Source organism: Panicum hallii, chromosome 5 (assembly GCF_002211085.1).
Source record: "Panicum hallii strain FIL2 chromosome 5, PHallii_v3.1, whole genome shotgun sequence".
Classification (NCBI taxonomy): Eukaryota; Viridiplantae; Streptophyta; class Magnoliopsida; order Poales; family Poaceae; genus Panicum; species Panicum hallii.
This window is the reverse complement of record NC_038046.1, coordinates 15,939,822-15,960,102: the sequence shown is the minus strand read 5'-3', so window position 1 is coordinate 15,960,102 and position 20,281 is coordinate 15,939,822. Positions and strand designations below refer to the sequence as shown.

General features: G+C 52.2%; 5 protein-coding genes across 6 annotated transcripts; 2 read left to right on the top strand and 3 right to left on the bottom strand.

Moving 5' to 3' along the window:
- The first annotated feature begins 4,062 nt into the window (after nt 1-4,062).
- On the top strand, nt 4,063-7,206 carry LOC112893905. 2 transcript variants are annotated; one of them, XM_025961433.1, is made up of 5 exons: nt 4,063-4,272; nt 6,191-6,326; nt 6,433-6,514; nt 6,664-6,780; nt 6,893-7,206. In XM_025961433.1, exons 2-5 carry the CDS (start codon nt 6,208-6,210, stop codon nt 6,941-6,943), a joined length of 369 nt encoding a protein of 122 aa, XP_025817218.1. In that variant the 5' UTR covers nt 4,063-4,272; nt 6,191-6,207; the 3' UTR covers nt 6,944-7,206. The 2 variants fall into 2 exon arrangements, with proteins under 2 accessions (XP_025817218.1, XP_025817217.1); XM_025961432.1 differs by lacking the exon at nt 4,063-4,272 and adding an exon at nt 5,450-5,849.
- Nucleotides 7,207-7,503: 297 nt separating this feature from the next.
- On the bottom strand, nt 7,504-8,071 carry LOC112891921. Its single transcript, XM_025958927.1, has one exon. The coding sequence runs from the start codon at nt 7,967-7,969 to the stop codon at nt 7,592-7,594; it is 378 nt and encodes a 125-aa protein (XP_025814712.1). The 5' UTR covers nt 7,970-8,071; the 3' UTR covers nt 7,504-7,591.
- A 1,214-nt stretch (nt 8,072-9,285) lies between these two features.
- LOC112894658 (pre-mRNA-splicing factor CWC21-like) lies at nt 9,286-10,639 on the bottom strand. Its single transcript, XM_025962432.1, has 2 exons — nt 10,089-10,639; nt 9,286-9,704 (listed from the first exon to the last, which is right to left on the bottom strand). The coding sequence occupies exons 1-2, from the start codon at nt 10,442-10,444 to the stop codon at nt 9,476-9,478; spliced, it is 585 nt and encodes a 194-aa protein (XP_025818217.1). The 5' UTR covers nt 10,445-10,639; the 3' UTR covers nt 9,286-9,475.
- A 2,654-nt stretch (nt 10,640-13,293) lies between these two features.
- Nucleotides 13,294-14,735, bottom strand: LOC112894161. Its single transcript, XM_025961782.1, has one exon. The coding sequence runs from the start codon at nt 14,513-14,515 to the stop codon at nt 13,529-13,531; it is 987 nt and encodes a 328-aa protein (XP_025817567.1). The 5' UTR covers nt 14,516-14,735; the 3' UTR covers nt 13,294-13,528.
- Nucleotides 14,736-17,490: 2,755 nt separating this feature from the next.
- LOC112894122 (dnaJ homolog subfamily B member 3-like) lies at nt 17,491-19,072 on the top strand. Its single transcript, XM_025961735.1, has 5 exons — nt 17,491-17,785; nt 17,901-18,003; nt 18,134-18,213; nt 18,307-18,363; nt 18,489-19,072. Exons 1-5 carry the CDS (start codon nt 17,663-17,665, stop codon nt 18,702-18,704), a joined length of 579 nt encoding a protein of 192 aa, XP_025817520.1. The 5' UTR covers nt 17,491-17,662; the 3' UTR covers nt 18,705-19,072.
- The last annotated feature ends 1,209 nt before the right edge of the window (nt 19,073-20,281 follow it).

Below are 20,281 nucleotides of genomic sequence, written 5' to 3'. Positions count from 1 at the left end.
GCGTGTCGGTTGCTGCAGGTGCGAGTCCGGGAACCCTTGTCCCTAACCCTCGATCTCGGATCTAGAGAATTCTGATTTGTAAGGTTGGGAACTATAGGAATGGCTTGCGATTTGCTGTGCGAGGCGTGGTAAATATAGGAGCAGCCTGCTCCCTGCTAGGTCGACATGTGAGTGCACGCAAACGCGAACCGGTTCCCTCGGTAGATGGTGCCACCTGACCCGAACCGCACCCAAACCACCTGTTTCCAGCCTCCCGCTTGCATTATGTCTGGCTCACCGACATACGGGACCGCTTTCCAAGAGGGCCCCTAACATGCGGGACCGAACCCACACACCGCACCACAAGCATTGCAACGCCAAGGCATCCTGTTCAGTGGATGTGGTCGTCCCTGTCCTCCAGGTGTCCAACCGGGAGCAAGAGTGAGGGAAAAAACCCTCGCCGCCGCGATCCCACCACCCCGCTGAGATTGCCGTGGCTTGCAGCATCCCACGCGTCGCCCATGGTAGCACGGAGGGCTTGTCACTGGCGCTTGCCCCCTCGCATGTCGCGCCTGACTGCCGCATCTCGTCCTCACCGCCAACTCCTGTCAATTGAACAGGATTAATCTACTATGATCTTAGCCCATCAATTAGATAACCTACTGCATGCGATTCAGGTTGTAGATTAGTTAATCTTAGATCCAGCGATTTGAGCCCCATAGATTAGGAGATTAGGAGGACTCCCAGTAATCTACCGCGATTTGGGCCCTTAGATTAGTTAATCTGCTATGATTTCGGCCAATAAATTCGCTAATCTACTGCGATTTCAGATCCGTGCAGCGGAAGGTAAATATAAGGTGTAGTAGGGTTTGTAATAACGTACCAGAGGCAGCGGCTGCTGGATACCAGTCCCTCCATTGTGCCGATTAACGCGTGTTGATTGTTGCAGGTGCAAGTCGGGGAACCCTTGTCCCTAACCCTCGGTCTCGGATCTAGGGAATTCTGATTTGGAAGGTTGGGAACTACAGGAAGGGCTTGCAATTTGCCGTGCGAGGCGCGGTAAATATAGGAGCAGCCTGCTCGCTGATGGGTTGAGACGCGAGTGCTCGCAAACACAAACCGGTTCACTCGGTAGATGGTGCTATCTGACCCGAACCGCACCTGAACCACCTGTTTCCAGCCTCTGGCTTGCCTTATGTCTGGGTCACCAACATGCGGGGCCGCTCTCCAAGAGATCCCCTGACATGCGAGGCTGAACCCACACACCGCGCTAGGGGCGATGCAACGCCAAACCATCCCATTTAGTTGATGTGGTCGCCTCCTTCCTCCAGCTGTGCAGCCGGGAGCAAGAGCGAGGGAAAAAACCCTCGCCGCCACTGCCAGTGACGACCCTACCATCGGGGAGATGCCTCCACGCCGATGAATTGCTGATTGCCGGAGCTGACCCCAACGTAGCGGAACTTGTCGGGCACACCCCGTGCCTCCGTGCAGGCCTGGACTCGGCTGGGGGAGCGGGATAAAGTCGATCACGGGGTCGTCGGCGATGTAGATGGTGGTGACGAGGCCCCACGAGAAGCCGAGCCACTAGCAAGGCAGGCCTTGTCGATGCTGATGAGGGGCAGGAGCACGGGCAGGCGAGGATGCCTACGAGTGCCTGGTGCTGGATGGGCTCCCGGAGAGAACGAGCAAGTCCTAGGCGATGGCAGTAAGGATGAGACGCGACAGTCAGGCGCGACATGCGAGGGGGCGAGCGCCAGCAACAAGCCCTCAGTGCCGCCATGGGCGACGCGCGGGATGCTCCAACCCACGGCAATCTCGGCGAGGCGGTGGGGGTGGTGGTGGCGGCGGTGACGGTGAGGGTTTTTTCCCTCGCTCTTGCTCCCGGCTGGACAGCTGGAGGAAGGAGGCGACCACATCCACTGAATGGGATGGTTTGACGTTGCATTGCTCGTGGCGCGGTGTGTGGGTTTGAAAGATATCTAGGCCCCTTAGTGGGTTTTGGTGGTAGATGACAAAGCACATATATATCTAATCATGTTATCAAGCATGTGTGTAGGGGCTAAGAAAGATGAAGCAAAGCGTATTACAAAAATATGACCCCTCAAAAAGGGAAATGAAAAGCGGTGTTTCAAATTTACTTGAAGAATTAGATTTTATTTTGAAATTGACTATAGGAACGTCGTACTATCAAGAGGGACTTTGATCCACAGGTGTTGATGTGGTAGTTGTGCTCAAGAGAACCTATAAAAGCCATGAGAATCAAATCTACCACTAAAAATAGCTTTCTTGTGGAAATCCATATTTATCCGGACTGTCGGGTTCACTGTCCGGAATGTCCGGACATTGTGATCCGGAGTATCCGGACAGCCACCCGGAGTCTCCGGGTAACTGTTACTCATCCGAAGTTTCTCTGGGACCGGAGTGTTCGGACCCCTATGTCCGAAGTATCCGGACATATACCCGGAGTATCCGAGTATCCTTCACCCAATGGCTAGTTTTCTGTGAGAGGGGGTATAAATACCCCCCATACCCCTTCATTTATCTCTCTCTTGCTCATTTGAACCAGAACACCCCAGCAAGCAAAAGGAGAGCTCTCTCACTTCCCCTCTTTCATTCTTGAGTGATTTTCTTAGGGGATTTAAGTGATATTGTTGCAAGAGCAAAGATTCGTGCTAGTAAGCTTCCATTCCATCTCTTGAGCACAACACCCTTAGCCGGTGGATTCAAGTTTATTACTCTTGGAGCTTCAAGCTCCTAGACGGCTAGGCGTCGCTTGTGAGTGTTCAAGCAAGTTGAGCACCACAAGAAGTTTGTGATCTTCATTCCTCTCGGAGGAACACATAGTAAGTAACCTTGGGTTTGAGCGTTGGTCTCACCCTTGAAAGAGGAGCATAAGAGTTTTTGAGTACCGTCTCTTGAATCCTTTCTCAACGGAGACGTAGCTCCTTTGGGAGTGAACTTCAGGAAACAAATCCTATCTCTCTTTTGTGCTTCTTACTAGTTTTATTAGATATTTGCTTGTTAGACTAACTTTCTAGGGTTTAAGGTCGATCTATAATTATATTAGTCTCTAGAGCAAGACAACTGGTTAGAAGTACTTCTAAGGTACTACTAACTTGCCTAAATTTACTCGATCTAAATTGCAACATCAATATCTTGTTAGTGCATATATTGTTTCATACCCGGACTCTCTGGACAATATTTCCGGAAACTCCGGACACAAAACCCGGAGTATCCGGACATATATCCGGAGTATCCGGACATATATTCGGAGTATCCGGACACCTATGTTACTGACAGTGTGTAAAGTATTTTAAGTTTCAGATTAGCCTATTCACCCCCCTCTAGGCATCTTGACATCCTTTCAGGGTTCTATCCTGCATGTCAGGGCCCTCTTGGGAAGTGGTCCCACATGTCGATGACACAGATATGTGGCAAGCCTAAGGCTGGAAACAGGTGGTTCAGGTGCGGTTCTAGTCAGGTGGCACAATCTACCAAGTGAACCGGTTCGCATTTGCATGCACTCGCGTCTCGACCCAGCAGACAGCAGGGTGCTCCTATATTTACTGCGCCTTGCACGACAAATCCTAAGCCCTCCCAACTTTCCAAATCAGAATTCCCTCGATCCGAGATCGAGGGTTAGGGACAAGGGCTCCCCGACTCGCACCTGCAGCAATTGACACACGTTAATAGGTATGATGGAAGGGCCCGGTTTCTAGCAACTGCTGCCTCTTGTACTTTATTACGAACCCTATTATGCCTTATATTTACCTTCCGCTGTACGAATCTGAAATCAAAGTAGATTAGTAAATTCACGGTAGATTAATTAATCTATGGACCCAGTAGATTACTGAGAGTCCTCCTAATCTCCTAATTTATGGGGTTCAAATCGCTGGATCCGAAATTAACTAATCTACAGCCTAAATTGCATGCAGTAGGTTAGCTAATTGACGGGCCGAAATCTACGAGTCCTAATCCCGGCTGACGCACCGCCCCCCGCCGGCCCCAGACCCCAGTCCTCCCGATTCCGAGCCGCCCACTCGCCCAGGAACCCCAAACCACCGGCCACGCCGGGCACCGGCGGCGGACCCTTGCCAGCCTGCCGCAGACGGCGGCGGCCACTTGCCAGCCGCACCCCTGACCGCGGCTCGGGCAGTCGGGCGTCGGCGCCACCTGCACCTCTGCACGGCGCTCGGCGCCACACGCCAGGTCGCCAGGACCGCGCGCGTCGCACGGCCCAGGGCGGCGGGCGGCAGCACTTCAGGTCTGCAGCAGGCAGGCCGCGGGCACAAGGTGAGGAAATCTTTTTTATTATTAGTTCCTTGCAATTGGTGGATACTTTTGAATTTCTGATGAATTAACAGTTACACATACCCCAAATCCTGGGCCCGCCCCCTAGTGAATATATGAAATATACTGAATGAGGATTGGGAACCAGACATGATTTCTCAAACCAATGGCTAAGACAGCACGATTTACATTTGATATGGGATGCGCCATTTGGTACTTTGGTTATTTGATTAAAAAAACTGCATAATTGTTTATAGGAGTGTAGAACGGATAACTTTGGAAATTGAAATCTCATCCTTGCATAGGTTCTGCAGATTGGTTTAGTTTGTGATAACTTCGCTGGGAGCTGATCACCTGTTGAATGCGCCTGCCGCTGTTGGTGTTGTAGCAAAAATACTTAACCAAAATTCAAAGCAACATGAAAACCTTGGTAATGTTGTCGCCATTTGCTCAGCCTGTAAGCATCCGGTCTAAGCAAAAATAACAATCATAAACATTACTTGTTTAGCTGGCCCTTTACTTTTTATTCCATATCCATGTAGTATTCCGACTTTCCTGATCTTCTCAACAAACTATACCTAAACTATTGCTTAAGAGTGTGATTGGTTGGTGGGATGGATGGAGATGGAATAAAGCGGTTCTATTTTTATCGATTTTTATTGGTGTTTGGTTGAAAAACGGTGGAACCGAGCGGCTCCCGCGAGGCTTGCTCAAAACGACCGGACGCGAGCGCGCGCCTCACCTCCCGACGCCGCCCGCCCGCAGGTTCCGGCCGTGCGCCCGCCGGGGATCTGCCGCTCCCGCAGGTGACCGCCCCTCTCCCCCGCGCGGCCGACCGTGCGCCCGCCCCCCCCCCCCCCCCGCCCCCCCCCCGGGGCGGCGGATCCCAGCCCCGCGTGAGCTGCTGCTCGAAGCTGGCTGACAGCCTGATGTTGTGGGAATATCAAATTAGCCTATGCCTGTTCTGTTTGCTTATGCCTCAAGACGATGCTGTGTAAGCTGCTACATTGTGATGTATTTACAACCAAGTAACACCACAAGCATCTTTACGTCATCAGTTCATCACAGAGCAAAGCTTGCCTTGATTTACTTTTTGGATGGTGTGGATTGTAACCTTTTTTTCCCTAAAAAATCCAAGTTTAGGGTGAGAAAGTTGTGGTGCATAGTCGCATAGATGGTAACTGATGTCTCCCCCTTCCCTTCTGAAACCAGCATTGAGCTGTAGAGATGGATATCCTTTATCCATGTGAGCTGTATGTGGATCAACTGATGTGTTGAATCAATGTGACACTGAGTCCAGTGAGTATAGTGAATGGTGATTGGGGGCCAGACGTGATTTCTCAGAGCAATGGCTAAGACAGCACAATTTGCATTAGATGTGGTCATGTGGGATGTATGGTTCGGTACTTTGGTTATTTGATTAAAAAAACTGTGTTGTTTATTAGAAGATTTGGGAATGATAATGTTTGAAATTAGAATGTCATTCTTGCAAAGATTCTGCAGATTGATTTTGACAGAGCTCTGGGAGCTCATCACCGAATGTGCATCTTCTGTAATGCCATCACCATTTGCGCACCCCTGTAAGCATCCGATCTAAGTAACGAATAACAATTGTAAAGTGTTCCTTTGCTTTTTGTTGTGTGTCCCTGTGGTATTCGTGACCTTCTGAAGAAACCATGCTCAAATTGTTTCTTTGCTTGCCAAGCTTTTTGGAGATGCAAATGCTTTGCCTTTGTCAATTTGATTGTATGGTAATTGGACTCAGAACATGGGATTCTGTATAAGTAGTTTAAGATACTGAATCTTTACACGGAGTGACTTTCATTATTATACAGATATACTACATGCAGCTTCTTACCATCTTGCTATTCTGTAGAGCTAAGTTTCTGTCTGACTGATGTCCCTTTACCCCCTGAACCAGCATCGAGCTTAAGTGAGATGGATCTGTTTTATCAATGTAAGGAGGTCTTAAAGATCCAGAAGTTCCGGCGTATGGTGTCCTATGCTGGATTCTACTGCTTCACCACCCTCATTACCTATGCTTACACAAGCAATACGTATGTCACTTGCAATCAGATTACCTCTCTTTTTAACAATTTCATAACCACATTAATTGTTCAATTGTTCTCACCTGCCAGTACCCTCTGCTTGAGCTTTTCTCAGGACAAGGGCTGGGATCTCTAGAGCGGACCAGTATTATGCCTCCTACCCTGCTGGTACTGAGCTACTGACTGACACTGCAAAGGTGTGGTCTGAATATACTTCTTGTTATCAATATTATGTCCAGGAGCGCTTGTAAATGTCAATGATATGCTGATGTTGAAAGTGCTATTTTGTTTATTTCCCATGCCAACTTGCACAAGGAGATGTTCTGATTTCATTTGGTGGTTGCAGCTTTACAAGGCCGCATTAGGTAATTGTTTTGAGATAGATGACTGGGGCCCGATTGAGTTCTCCATCATGGCAAAGCATTTTGATAGGCAAGGGAAACCACCCTATGCGTACCACGCAGTAAGGATTTGTCCACTTGTCTTTCATCCACTGGTTGCTATACATGCTTACCATCGACAAATCTTGTTGCCCGATATACAATTTTGATATATACATTCTCCGTGTTTTTCAGCAATACCTGGCACATCTCCTCTCCCATGGGCAACTCGATGGAAGCGGTTAAATGCAGGATGTATTGTTGGTAGCATCAGTGCAACAAGAATTTCACTAGACCTTGTACAAAAGTCTTGTCTTGCTATAACACTGAGTTCAGACTGCGTTGGCCAACAAATTGCAGAGCTGAAATTTAGGCCATCAACTGGTACAATATCAGTACCGAATGTGTACCTGTCACGCAACGATTTCTGAAAAACATGACCCTGTCCTGTTGGAGCATTTAACTTGTCCTTTTGTTGTTGAATAAAACTCTGAATGTCAAGGCATGTATTGGTTCGTGCGCCGTTGTTTGGAGAAATTGCCTTCCGTGCTCGTACAGATAATTCAGTGCTGCACAGTTTCTTCTTGGGGCCGTACCATGGATCTCTAACGAACTTGTTGCCGGTTGGCTTCTGAACTTGTGCCCTGCTCAAACGACAGACAGGGAATATCATGACCTATGAATTAGCATGATAACGTCTTGTGTAATTCTTTTCCTCGATGAAGAATTGGCATACTATGTACAGTTCAAACTACGGCATTACGAAAATGCCAAAGGAATTTACACAAGAACCACAACCATGCATGCCGAGGATCGGCCGATCAAGAATGGCACAACGGCTACAACATGCATGGCATCAGCAAATCGGGAGCATTGATGGGTAGCCAGCTAGGCTTAGCTGGCTTTCTTGGCCGCCGTGACAGCCCCGTCGACGGCGTCCGACGAGCGGCAGAACAGCGCGCCCGCCGCCGCCGCCTTCCTGCTGCCGCAGCGGGGCGACTCGACCCGCCGGCCGGAGCTGTCGTAGTGGAAGGCGCCGGGGAAGTCGAGCGGCTCGCACCGCTGCCCCATCAGGATCGCCCGCCGCCACAGGGCGCCCTGCTCTCGCCCGCCGCCGCCGCCGTCCCCGCGATCGCCGGCAGCGCCACCGCCGTCAGCCGCCACGAGCTGCCTACCGAGGCAGGAGCTGCCGCCCCGCCGGAGCCGGCGCGTGAAGCGGCGCGCGCAGGCCACCACGGCGATGGACACTTTGCTCAGGAGGCTGCTGGCCATGGCTCGTCGTGGTCGGTGGTGCGATGGAAAGTGCTACGAAAATATAGTAATCTCCCGGGGGGAGGTTCTCATTTATTGATGGAGCGCCAGATTTGAACTCTTCCCGCAAAATCCTAATTCCACGCTATCCAGATGGTATCTCTGTTTGATAAGTTGAATTGAACATTATTGCAAAAGATTCGGTATCTCTGCGTGGAAAAAAAAATCTGTCGTGGGATATGAATGTGAATTACGATACGGCATAAGGTACGAATTGGCATCAAGGAAATGTTTAACGTGTAGGGTTTCAGATGTTCTCCAACGACCAAGCAACTAGAACAAGAAGAACGAACGTAGCTACTAGCTAGGCACACTTGTAGCATCGAGTGATGGCACGTGTACAATGGGATTGCCCGGCGAAAATGTTGAAGGCAGTTGAAGTTGCCCACGGTTTTGCTATTACGATCGCGAATGCTAGTGCTGCGGGCAGGTCCAGGTTCCAACATGAATTGGGTATCTCAGAGTTCAAGAGCAGCTGATGAATAGAGATGCATTGATGCTGTGGGAAATATTCGAAGTCGCATTGGAGCCTGAATTTGTTTTTGTAAAGAGTTATCAGTAGGAACTAGGAAGTATTATGAGAGTGGAGGTGATCACTGGTGGCTTATGAACCTGAGTTGCTCCCGAAAAATTATCTGAAGTTTTTAGATCCCGTCTGTTAGGAGTATGCGTCATTTTGAGAATGTGTATCTGGCTAGAAATTGAAAAGAAGTTATCCAGATTTCTTTCAGGTCATATATTAGTTAAGAAAACCACTCGACTCGTTGGTATACCAAAGTTCCTACCTACAGGCTTAACTCTACATCTTCCTAGTACCTGACAACAGGCACATTTGGTGCAAAGAGTTATGAAACTCGCTTATATTGGTACGTGCCAATTTTGAGTGTCAACAGGGATGAAACGAACGAAGTTACCCAAATACAAATCGAAGTATCCAGGGATTTGAACATTGTAATCAAGACAACACACCATAGGTGGAATTGGCTAAGCTCTGAGGATCTGTGCATGTGTTCATGCCATCTTCAATCAATGCAAATGCAAGGAACACAGCATGGCTCCTGGCCTGAGTGCTCTGATTTGAATTGCCATCTTCAGAGGCAACTCAGCATGACGGTTGCTTTTGAATTTAGAGCCGGCTTTGACATCAGCTTTTAACGCTGCTCTTTTCAACCTTAGCACCATTATGGACATCAGCTTTTAATAGCGGAATCTTTCCATATATACTGTATATAACCGAAGATTACTCAGCTGCTAAGATGTGAATTTTGAGCTCAGGCTTACTTTCTCACGAGTCCCTAGAATTAAAAAGATGGAAGATGTTTCAGTTTATACATCCAGGTGACCTCTTCTCACTGATTCAGAACGATTTGCATACTACTGCCACTCTGCCATTTTTGGTTTCAGGTAGCGGTACTCTAATTTAGGTGCGTTCTAGGCCTCATGTAAGTACGCAAACACGAAACTCTCCTACTTCTCCGACTTCCTGAGGTCAAGATCATAGTCTGCATCTAAATTACATTCATGCTTTACCCTTCCTACAGGTCTTGCTGCAAGTCGCATCATCGTCCCCTGCTTCCTTGGAACAAGCTCTCCAGGCTCCACATCACTTTCTGCGTCTAGCCCAAGAGCACCCCTCATAGTCTGCAGCTGGTTCTCCTTCCGCGCTGCGGCATGGTGACCATGCGTGTTCATGAACCTGAGAAGAATTACCATCTTGTGAGGAAAGAAGTTGATATACAAACAGAACAATAAAGGAATGGACGTATAAACATGTAAGAAAAATGGTGCGCCATCCTGTTGAGAAAGTATTAGTGTACAGCACATATGAGACAGCAATCCAATGAACAATTGAGCATAAAGTAAAAAAAAACGCAGACGAAACCAAAATTTAAGCAACAATTGCATTCCTGCAGCAGCATAATTCGACATCCTACATGAAGGTAGATTATTGCTACAAATCACAACGTTGTACCATCCGCTTCTGCGTATGCAATTGAACCATTGAGGATACCAGGATAACTGCCAAAATCAAAAGGGGAACACATTAACAGAACAGGAAAGGAACTTGTCACGGTCATACCCTTTGCCCTGGGCACAATGCTGGCCTTCCTCCGCCGCCGCCTCGGCCTCGGCGGCCTTGCGCTCCTCCTCGACGCGCTCCACGATCTCGGCCTCCGTGTACCCCTGCTCCTCGAGCGCGTCCCTCAGCACGAGCAGCCGCAGCTCCACCTGCCGCTTCCGGTCGTGCTCCAGGATGTCCTTGTTCGGCTTCCGCGTCCCTTCGAGGCCGGAGCCGGTGCGCAGCGGGTCGGGGGTCCCGCCGCCGCCGGCGGCCGCGGAGGAGGACGGTCGGGGCTTGGCGAGGAACCTGCTCGCCTGGACGTGCCCGCTCGTGCCGGACCCCCGCGGGGTCTGCAGGCCGATGCCGTTGTACATGGCGGCGGCTGGGGGTGGTGACCTAGCGCCGGCGCGGCGGAGGAAAACCTAGCTTGGGCTGGGCTCAGGCGAATCGGGCTCGTTGGCGTCTCGGTTCGGTCGATTCGGATGCCACCCACAGTTCGAAACGACGACGAGGCGGAGGAAGAGGTTGCCACGCGGTCCGGTTTCGTGGGGCCCACATGCTCGGTTTCTCAGAAAATTGTCAAATGGAGAGCAAGCAACTACCCTTTTGTTTGCTCAACTATGGTGATCAAGACACTTGCCGGGGAGACCAAGTATTAGCATCAACTTGATTTCACCGCTGTACGGCTTCCGGCTATGAGGAGCATCCTGAATTCCTGACACCTGCGCTGACGATGAGATCCATCCGGTAGAACGTTTACCAAATGGCTTCTTTTTCTTAAATGTGAGCATGCATGCATATCCTTTGATGTTATGAGGTGCGCCTCGGCTATATTAGGCCCTCCGGTGGAATCCAAGCGACATTAAAAAAAATCGCATTCTACCCCATTTACCTGCAAATATTGGTCTCAAAGGGCTCATATTACAACAAAATTTGTATTCTGAAGGCATCCGCATCAAAATAACACTAGTTTTCTTCTTTTTAACCCAAGGAAGTACATTTTTAATAAATAAGCAGAGTCTGTGGAGCACTAGTTAATCTTCAGAATCCTATTTGTTGTAAAACCTGAGATCACTGCTTCTGTCGATACCATTCAAGGAATCCAGTACATTATCACCTAACTTTGCTACCATTAGCTTACTGGCCATTCCTATCAATTATCAGTCTCTTCAGGTATTTTCAGTGTACAGAAGTGGAATGTTGTAAAATGTGCTGCAGCACCATCGTGACCTTGAGCCAATTTGCCTTAAAACATAGTACCTAGCTAGTGCATGGGAGACTGAGGGTGTGTTTGGTTCAGCTGTGGATTCCTGAAAATCTAATTTCTGGAATCAGCTGTGGGAAAATTGCTGTGAGCTGACAGCTGTGGGAAAGCTGAAAGCTGAAAGCTGTTTGGCTGAAACAGCTGTCAACTGTGGGATTCTGTGAGAAATGTCAGTTTTACCCCTGAGACTGTATACGACTGTTTATATGCTGATTAATTGTAAGGATATGTAGATGACTATTTTGAAAAGAAAATTATTATAAAATATTTCAAAATGTAAATATACGGTTAGAGCTAATGTTTGAAAGCCCCAAAATTTAGGAGTTATTACCCAAAAGAAAAAAAAATCAAGAGCTCTCCCGGAGGCAACCCTATATCATAACTTTGTTTGTATGATACAAATAAGACATAGCAATCCTGTAATCTGCAATAATACTTTTCACGATAAACTACTCTGTAGTTTTCACATGCAAACTCTCAATATGAGAAAATATAAAAATATTCAAAATTAGACAGGTGAGCTGATGAATGGAAATACATTCACTGATGAATAACAAAACGACAAATTCCTACATTGCAATTGGCATATAATAGTTATAGGTCACTCCAGCAGAGGAGCATGACGACGCATCCAGCAGAGGAGCAAAGGTTGGGGGCGGGGGCGGCGGCCGGCGGCCGGCGCGGCGGGGGCGCATGGGGGGGGCGGGAGGGGGGGCGGCGGGGGGGGGGGGGGGCGCCGGGCGGCGGGGGTGGCGGGCGGCGCGCGGGGGCCGCGGCGGGGCCGGCGGGGGGCGCCGGGTGAAACGGCGGGCCGGGCGGCGGGGCGGCAGGCGGCGCGTGGGGGCCGCGGCGGGGCCGGCGGTGGGCGCCGGGGGGCGTGACGGGGATGGCGGCGGGGGCGGGGGCGGCGGGCGGCTCGTGGGGGGCTGCGGCGGGGGGCACGTCGGGGGGGGGGGGGCGGCGGGAGGCCAGAGTAGGCGCCACCGCCCGCGCTCGCCCACGCGCTTGCCCGCGTCGGTGGGGAAGAAAGGGAGCGGAGAAAATAGAAAAGCGAACCGGTACGCTCCTTAATGAGTGGCAGGCGGGTAAATGGCAGCCGGAATCGGCTAAAATCTAGGGTCGGGCCGATTTTTCCTTGCACTACGCGAATCGGCTGATTCCTGCGAATCGCTTTGTCCGTTTCCACCCTTTGGTTGCGATCAACGATTCCTCAACGCGGATCTGGACGACGAAGCCAAACCAAACGGACCCTGAATGTCTGAATGTATGCCCTAGCGGAATCGATTAAGCAATTGTAGTTTCGGTATAAGGTGTAGAAGCCTGAAGCCCTCTATCTTGAAAGCAGACAGTAGCAATAGGCCAGCATAAATAGGTCTGGTAAATAGCTGCAGATAGATTCTGAGCTTAAAATGCTTCAGGTATGTCAATTGTCAATAGCTGCCAGATTTTTACAAACCCGGAATTTCTAACCTGATACATAGACTACATTCTTCTAAGGCTTGTCGTGCAAAATTGCAAATCTGAAACTGCATATATTTGAACAAACGCACAAATTATCAAACCAATATCAGTTTATATAAAGCATTAAGGCCCTGTTTAGTTCCACGGGGTGTAAACGCAAAAAAAATTTCGACGGAATCTCGCCAATTTGAAGTACTAAATGAAGTCTATTTATAAAACTTTTTGCACAGATGGGTTGTAAATCGCGAGACGAATCTAATGATGCTAATTAATCCATAATTAATTAATAATTAGCGGAGTGCTACTGTAGGATCACTGTTGCAAATCATGGATTAAGTAGGCTCATTAAATTCGTCTCGTGATTTACAGCCCATCCATGCAAACAGTTTTGTAAATAGACTTCGTTTAGTACTTCAAATTAGCAAAATTCCTTCGCAAAATTTTGCGTTTTTGTATTTTTACGTTTACGGGGTGCGAACTAAGTTACTTTCACCATCATAACAAAACTATGGTGCGACTTTTTTCTATTACAATGCGTAAATCTGCAAGTACAATTCGCAAGCAAGAGCATTGGTGCTCCAAGAACTAACAAGAAAGATCACAGATTCACAGATAAGTGAAGTGCCTAATTCACAAGTAGCTACCTACACCAATTCACCAACTACCGCATAACAAAAGCAAATGATTACAGATTCTTCGAAAACAAAGCAAGGAAGGAGGCTTTGCATTGTTACTATCTGATCTTCTTGTTCATGTTGCCGGCGAGCTGGCGCATCTGGAACCTCCAGAACATGAAGATGGCTAGGGCGACGCCAACGAAGACGAGCCCCACCACCATCTCCCCCTCCGACTCCGATTTCCACGCCGCCTCCTCGATCCGCCACTCCTTCCCCCCCTCCGTGGTCGCAGCCTCCACCAGCGCGTACACCCGCCGCCGCTCACGCACGGCCACCGCGGCCACGGGGCCGTCGGGCGCGGGCGCCGCCTCGTCCCGCACCCCGCACGACGCCCACCCGTCGTTGCTCACGATGAGGCGCAACCCAGCGGCCCCGCCCACCGCGACCGCCCCGTCGGTCCGGACCGCCACAGCGACCGGCGTGGGGGGCGTGAGGACGCCCGACACCGTCCTCGTGGCGCCGTCCTCCATGTCGACGCGTAGGAGGCTGCCCGTGCTGGGCTGGCCCACGAGCAGGAACCCGCGGCTCACGTGCGCAGTGAGCGAGGCCAGGGGCTCGGACCCGAGGGCCGGCGCTGAGGAGAGCGGGGCGAGGTCGCCCTCGAGGGACAGCTTGTAGATTCGGGCGCCCACGGTGAGGAAGGCGTTACCCGTGTGCGGGTCCACGGCGACGCCACCCGGCGGGGCGGTGTCCGGGACCGGGGTGGAGAGGATGAGGCGGTGCGGGCGCGGGGAGCGGAGGTCGAAGGCGGAGACGGACCCCGGGGACGCCACGAGTAGGCGGCGCCGGCGGTCGTCAACGGCGACAACTGAGGCGCCGGAGGAGATGATCGACTCGGTGACCCCGGCGTCGGAGACGGAGAGGATGGCGTCGCCGCCGCCGGCGACGACGAAGTGCTGCGCCGTGGGGTCCCAAGCGAGGGACGCGGGGCCGACGCCGCGGGCCGGGGCGAAGGTGACGATGTGGCGCGCTCTGGAGGGTAACGGCGCGACGGCGGCGAGGACGAGGAGGAGCAGCAGATTGGGTAGGTGGGAGGCGGCCATGGTGGCAAGATTCGGTCGATCGGCCGGAACCGGAGATTTGGGAGAAGACAATTTGGGGGCTACGTCTTTGACCAATGGGAGGGCAAAAGGGGAAAGCGAAGGGTGAGAGCCACAATTCGTCACAATTGCCCCATTTGGCAAAGGGAGAATTTCCTGTGTAGTAGTACCTACGTGTTAGGGGCATTAGGCTATCTCCAGCGATATCCTCCAAATTCCATCCTCTATTTCTATCCTCCATATCAACTTTATTCTCTATACCAAACCTAACTCCAACGATATCCTCTATTTGCATCCTCTATACCCCCACAATCTTATTTTTATATCATTTCTTCCAACGGCCGTTTCCACCGCCCCGCGCGCCTCCGCCCGCGCCCCGCCGTCGCCCCTGCTCCGCCCCGCGCCGCACCGCCGTCGCTCGCCCCGCGCCCCGCCGCCCCGGCGTCGCCCCTCCCGCGCCGCCCCGCCGACCGCGCCGCCCGCCCGCGCGCCCCTACCCCGCCGCCCGCACGCCCCTGCCCCGCCGCCCGGCCGCGCTCCTGCTTCGCCCGGCCGCGCTCCTGCCCTGCCCTGCCACCCGCGCCGCCCGCCCGCGCGCCCCTGCCCCGCCGCCCGCACGCCCCTGCCCCGCCGCCCGGGCGCGCTCCTGCCCCGCCGCCCGTGCTCCTGCCCCGCCGCCTCCTCTGCCCCGCCCCTCCTCCTCCGCCCCCCTCCTCCTCCTCCGCGCCGCCGCTCCTCCTCCGCCCCGCCGCGCCTCCGCGCCTCCGCTCCTCCTCCGCCCCGCCGCGCCCGCCGCCTGTCCGCCGCGCCCGCCGCGCGTCCGGCCGCCCGTCCGCCGCGACCCTCCGCCCGCCGCCCGTCCGCCGCGCCCCTCTGCCCGCCGGCCCTCCCGCGCCCCCCCGGCCCGCGCGCGGGAGCCGCCTCGCGCCCCGCCTCCGCGCCCGCCGCCCCTCCGCCGCCCCTCCCGCGCCCCGCCTCGCGCCCCGCAGCGCCGCCCGCCGCCCCTCCCGCGCCCTGCCGGCCGCGCCCCGCTCGTCGTGCGCTGCTCGGGATGGAGGACGGCGCTCGTGCCCGCCTCTGTGCGGGACGCTGAGCTCGTCCCCCATTTTACCGGATGCTATGGAGGCTACCGCTGGAGAGTGACAGGAGCTACAGTATCCTGTAACTTGGAGAACAGATCCTTTTGGAGCACACCGTTGGAGATAGCCTTAGAACTCTATACGTAGGATGGTTTTTATCCTAGATCATTTGATACCACTAGATGCTCCTCGCGGAGCAGGGGTAAGCGGAGACTTTGCAGTAAAAAAGTAAAGATAAAACCACAAACGGAACAAAAACGAGGATAAAATCATAATTAGATTTCAAAGTAGCGACAAGAACGTAATACCTCCGTAATTTAATCCAATCATTCACCCACCAACCGTTCGTGAGTCGTGACATCGATAAACCGTGCACAAACTAGAACTATGTGTAGAGAATAATTCTACAAAGATATGAAAAACACGCAGTAGTTTTCTTCAGGCGTCGAATGCACGTGCCATGCTAGGCCTTGTTTAGATCACTTCAAAATTCCAACTTTTTACACTCTCTCTCCATCACATCAATTTTGGGACACATGCATGGAGCAGTAAATATATGTAAAAAAATAACTAATTACACAGTTTAATTGTACATCACGAGACGAATCTTTTAAGCCTAGTTAGTCCATGATTTTATAAAATTTGTCAAATACAAACGAAAACACTACAGTACCGAAAAGTGCCGAAAGTTATAAAAATTTGGAATCTAAACAGGCCCCCAGTATCGATTTGGACCCGTCAAGCCCAACACCCGTACTACTACTAGCCGCCTTCTACTTCTAGTAACTGCTGCCCTACATTCGTGAAAAGGAACAGATACAGGTGCTCCCCTGGCTGACTTTTAACGCCCGGCCCCCACACGTGCCGACCCGCGAGAGATTCCGCCCCGGGCCTCCCTGATATTTTCACCTGGCGGCCCCGTACGCGCCCGCATGTACCTCACCGGACGTGCTCCGCCGCCGCAGAGAAGCGCCCAGACGATTCGGCAGAAGTGGTTAGCTACTGCTCCTGCCGGCCGGTGCGCCGCCGTCGATCCCGAATCCCATCTCGGAAACGGCAAGGGTGGCGTCGTGTCAGCCGCGCGCGCCCGACACGCGTCGCCGCGGTTCGAACGGCCGGCCACTCCGCCGCGCCGCGCGCGCCTACTCCCGCGCATGATTGCGCACCGGCGGCCGTCCCGCGCGCCGGCCGCCGCCGCCCAGCAGACAGAGCGGCCTGGAACGCGAGGATGGGTGGATGGCGCGAGAAGGCAGCGGCCGCTTCGGCGTTTTTCCGTCCAGAACAAACTGTGTCATGGAAGATTGGAGCAGCGCTGTGTAACTTCTCCTGCGTAAGCCACGACGCGAACGTTGGTCAAGAATGCGAATTCGAACTGCGCAACGGGGATCGGCTTTGCGTGCCGTGAAAAGCCAGCGGAGATTATGCACATGATAGAATAATGTCCTAAATAAAAAAATAGTTTTTTGAGCAAAAATAAAAAAAAAGATAGAATGGATAGATTCACGTGGTGGACTGGACGGACTATCTGCATGAAGATTCCAAGGCCGGGTGGGCGAGCCCACCGCGCGCGCGCCCACAGGCCACAGGAGCCACACAACCAACCGTGGACCGCCCAAAATATCTCGGCCCGCCCGCGGAAAAGGAAACGGGGACGGACAACGCGGCAGGCCGGGCTTTTCCGGCCGCTCCAGAACGTTCAAGACGCCAGATATTTTTCCTCCATCTCTCTCTCTGCGCGCGCCTGCCCCGTTCCCCTCTCTTCCCGCGCTTCGCAAGGCTTCGTCTATCCTCTCCTCCTTTCTCCCTCCCCTGTGTCTCCCATCAATCACCCTCGCCCCGAGATATTTTCCCGTGCCACCGGCCCCTGTTATATATACAGCCTGGCCGCCCCCGCCGCTTTCCCTCGTTCGTCGCCATCGCCATCAGCTGCACCGCCGTACATCGGATGCTCTAGCACCAGCCAGCCACCCGCGAGGACACGGGGGGGAAGAGGAAGGAGGTCGAACAGACCAGAGTAGTGTGATTTGGCAAGGATAAGCTAGTTGCGGCCGGCGCCCAAAGCGAGCGAGCGATGAGCGGGGCGCAGGGGAGGAGGATGCAGCCGCCGGCGAGGTCGTCGTACTACGCCGTGCTCGGCGTCCACCCGGGCGCCTCCGCCGCCGAGATACGCGCCGCCTACCACCGCCTCGCCATGGTAAGTGCAGCTGCTCTTCCGATCGATCGTTCCGGCCTTCGTCCGGGTCGCTTTAGTTTTGGTTCGTCCGGGAACAGAGCATGACGCGCTTGGTTTCTGGCTGGCGGCGATGCAGAGGTGGCACCCGGACAAGATCGCCAGCGGCCGCGCGGCGGCGGACCCGGCGCGCGCGGAGGAGGCCAAGACCAGGTTCCAGCAGATACACGAGGCCTACCAAGGTGATCCATCCCAATCCTTCTCCCTCTCCCCTGTCTGGCTCTGCCATTCTGCCTCCGGTGCCGATGAGCATTTGGACGCTGTCGCTAACATAGTAACATGAACACCGTTTTACCCGTGTCGCGCGTGCAGTGCTGTCGGACGAGAAGAGGAGGGCGCTCTACGACGCCGGGATGTACGACCCGCTCGACGACGACCAGGAGGACGTGGAGGTGAGCAACACCCACCCAATTCCCATGGCTCTTGGGCGCGAATTGCTCGATTTGTCAGGCTCCCCTGCTAACCACGTGTTTTGTGTGTTCCAGGGATTCCATGACTTCCTCCAGGAGATAATGTCGTTCATGGCCACCGTCGGCAGAGAGGTAACCAGCTCGTTCTCATGCCATTGCCACCTCACATTCACGGGCAAGGTGCCGAATTTCGTGTAGCAACACAACAATCGAATCGGTAGCTGACAGATCGTTTCTTCTCCTTCCCGATCGTGCAGGAGCCCGTGTACAGCCTGGGCGAGCTCCAATCCATGCTGGACGGGATGATCCAGGACTTCGCCGGCCCCCAGCCGGATCCCAGCGGCTTCTTCGCCGGCGGCCCGTCGCCGTTCGCCGACCCGGGCGGCGCGGAGCCCAGTGGCGCTTCCGCGCGCCTGCATCCCCAGGGGTTCGGCGACTCGGCGTGCTTCAGCCGGACGGCTTTCTCCCGGTGACGGCCGCTCCGGAGTCAGGTTCAGAGATCGCAGAAGAGCAGCAGCTTCCGCACCCGTGCGCATCCAGAGCCAGGGGGATCGATCAATGGGGGAATGTCCAGGGCAGCTCTTGAAATGGGCGGTGCAGAAGGCCAGTGCGTCGTCCGCTCGACCAACTCATTTGCAATTGCTTTTTTGGGGCAGGTGGAAAAGCTTCCAGGACAGAAAGGGGTAGAATCTCGCGCCACTAAAGCAGCAGCTAATAAAAGGATTTTTGTTTCTGTTTCCTAGCAAAGCATCAACGCTGTACATATGGCGAGAGATCAAGAACGGATGTTGCCTTTGTAATAGTTCGTACGTGTGCTTGCCTGGTGAGGCCAGTTTTTACATCTGAAAGGCGTGATGCCGTGTGTGTGTGTTGGAACTCTGGATCGCATGCTACACTTGGATGGTATTCTGAGGCCATGTTTGCCCCCAATCTGTTTCGCTCGACTCGCCGGAATCTGAGCTAGATTGTCTAAAAAATGGCTTCATCATGATTGTTTGGCGTTGAAATTGCATGGGCATTCGGAAAAATTTGTTGAGCATGTCGGTACTGATCAAAATGTTCTATTTGTACTTGGACTCCGGAACATCATCCATGCTAAATTTTTCGCTGAAAGATTTGAGACTACAAATATTTTCTAAAACATAAGCGGAAGATAAGACGAGAATCATATATGTATATTTTTCTAACAGATATTACTACTTGGGAATCCCTTCCGTAGTCATCAGAATCAACCCGACGACCCTGGCTGGTTCGATCCGGTCCAGTCTTAATGTCTTAACAACCGTACCCTCCCCTCATTATATGGGTTCATAGGGAGGTGGAGACTAGACAGGCTGGGGCCCGCTAACGGTCGATATTAGACCACACGTGATTAACCCCTCCGTCCGGCTAACCCCTTCCATCTTCAGACCATGTGCCGAGTCCCCACAGTCTCCAGAGTCCGAGATCCTCACGTCACCTCGTCTAGCTCCGTGCTCCAGTAAAACAATCTACCGTGACATATTTATATATTATAAAAAATAAGCCTAACTTATATGAATAAAAAATTAACCAAATTTATACAAACATTTCTGAACAAAGCTTTGAGATAAAAAAATTGAAAAAAAACTCTGAACAGAAAGTTTCCATAAAAGTTTGGACTGGAAATATTTTGAGATCGATAAATTTTGGAAAGAAAATTCGTGGTGCAAAATTTTTGCACAAGAAAAAATTTGGGAGCCAAAAAAATCCAAGCAAAAGATTCTGAGATAGAGAAATCGGAGATAAATGTTTTGACACAAAATTTTAAGATAGAAAAAATTAAAGAAACAAAAAGGTTGAAGACAAAAATTAGAACACATAAAAGTTATACAAAAGGAGAAGGTGAAAGCGAAGCCGGGAGGATTCTGAGATAGAGAAATCAGAGATAAATATTTTGACACAAAATTTTAAATCATAAAAAATGAAAGAAATAAAAAATCGAAGACAAAAATTAGAATTATGAAAGTTATAGAAAAAGAGAAGGTGAAAGTATGTCGTGGCCCACTGGCCCCCACATGCACGGTAGCTA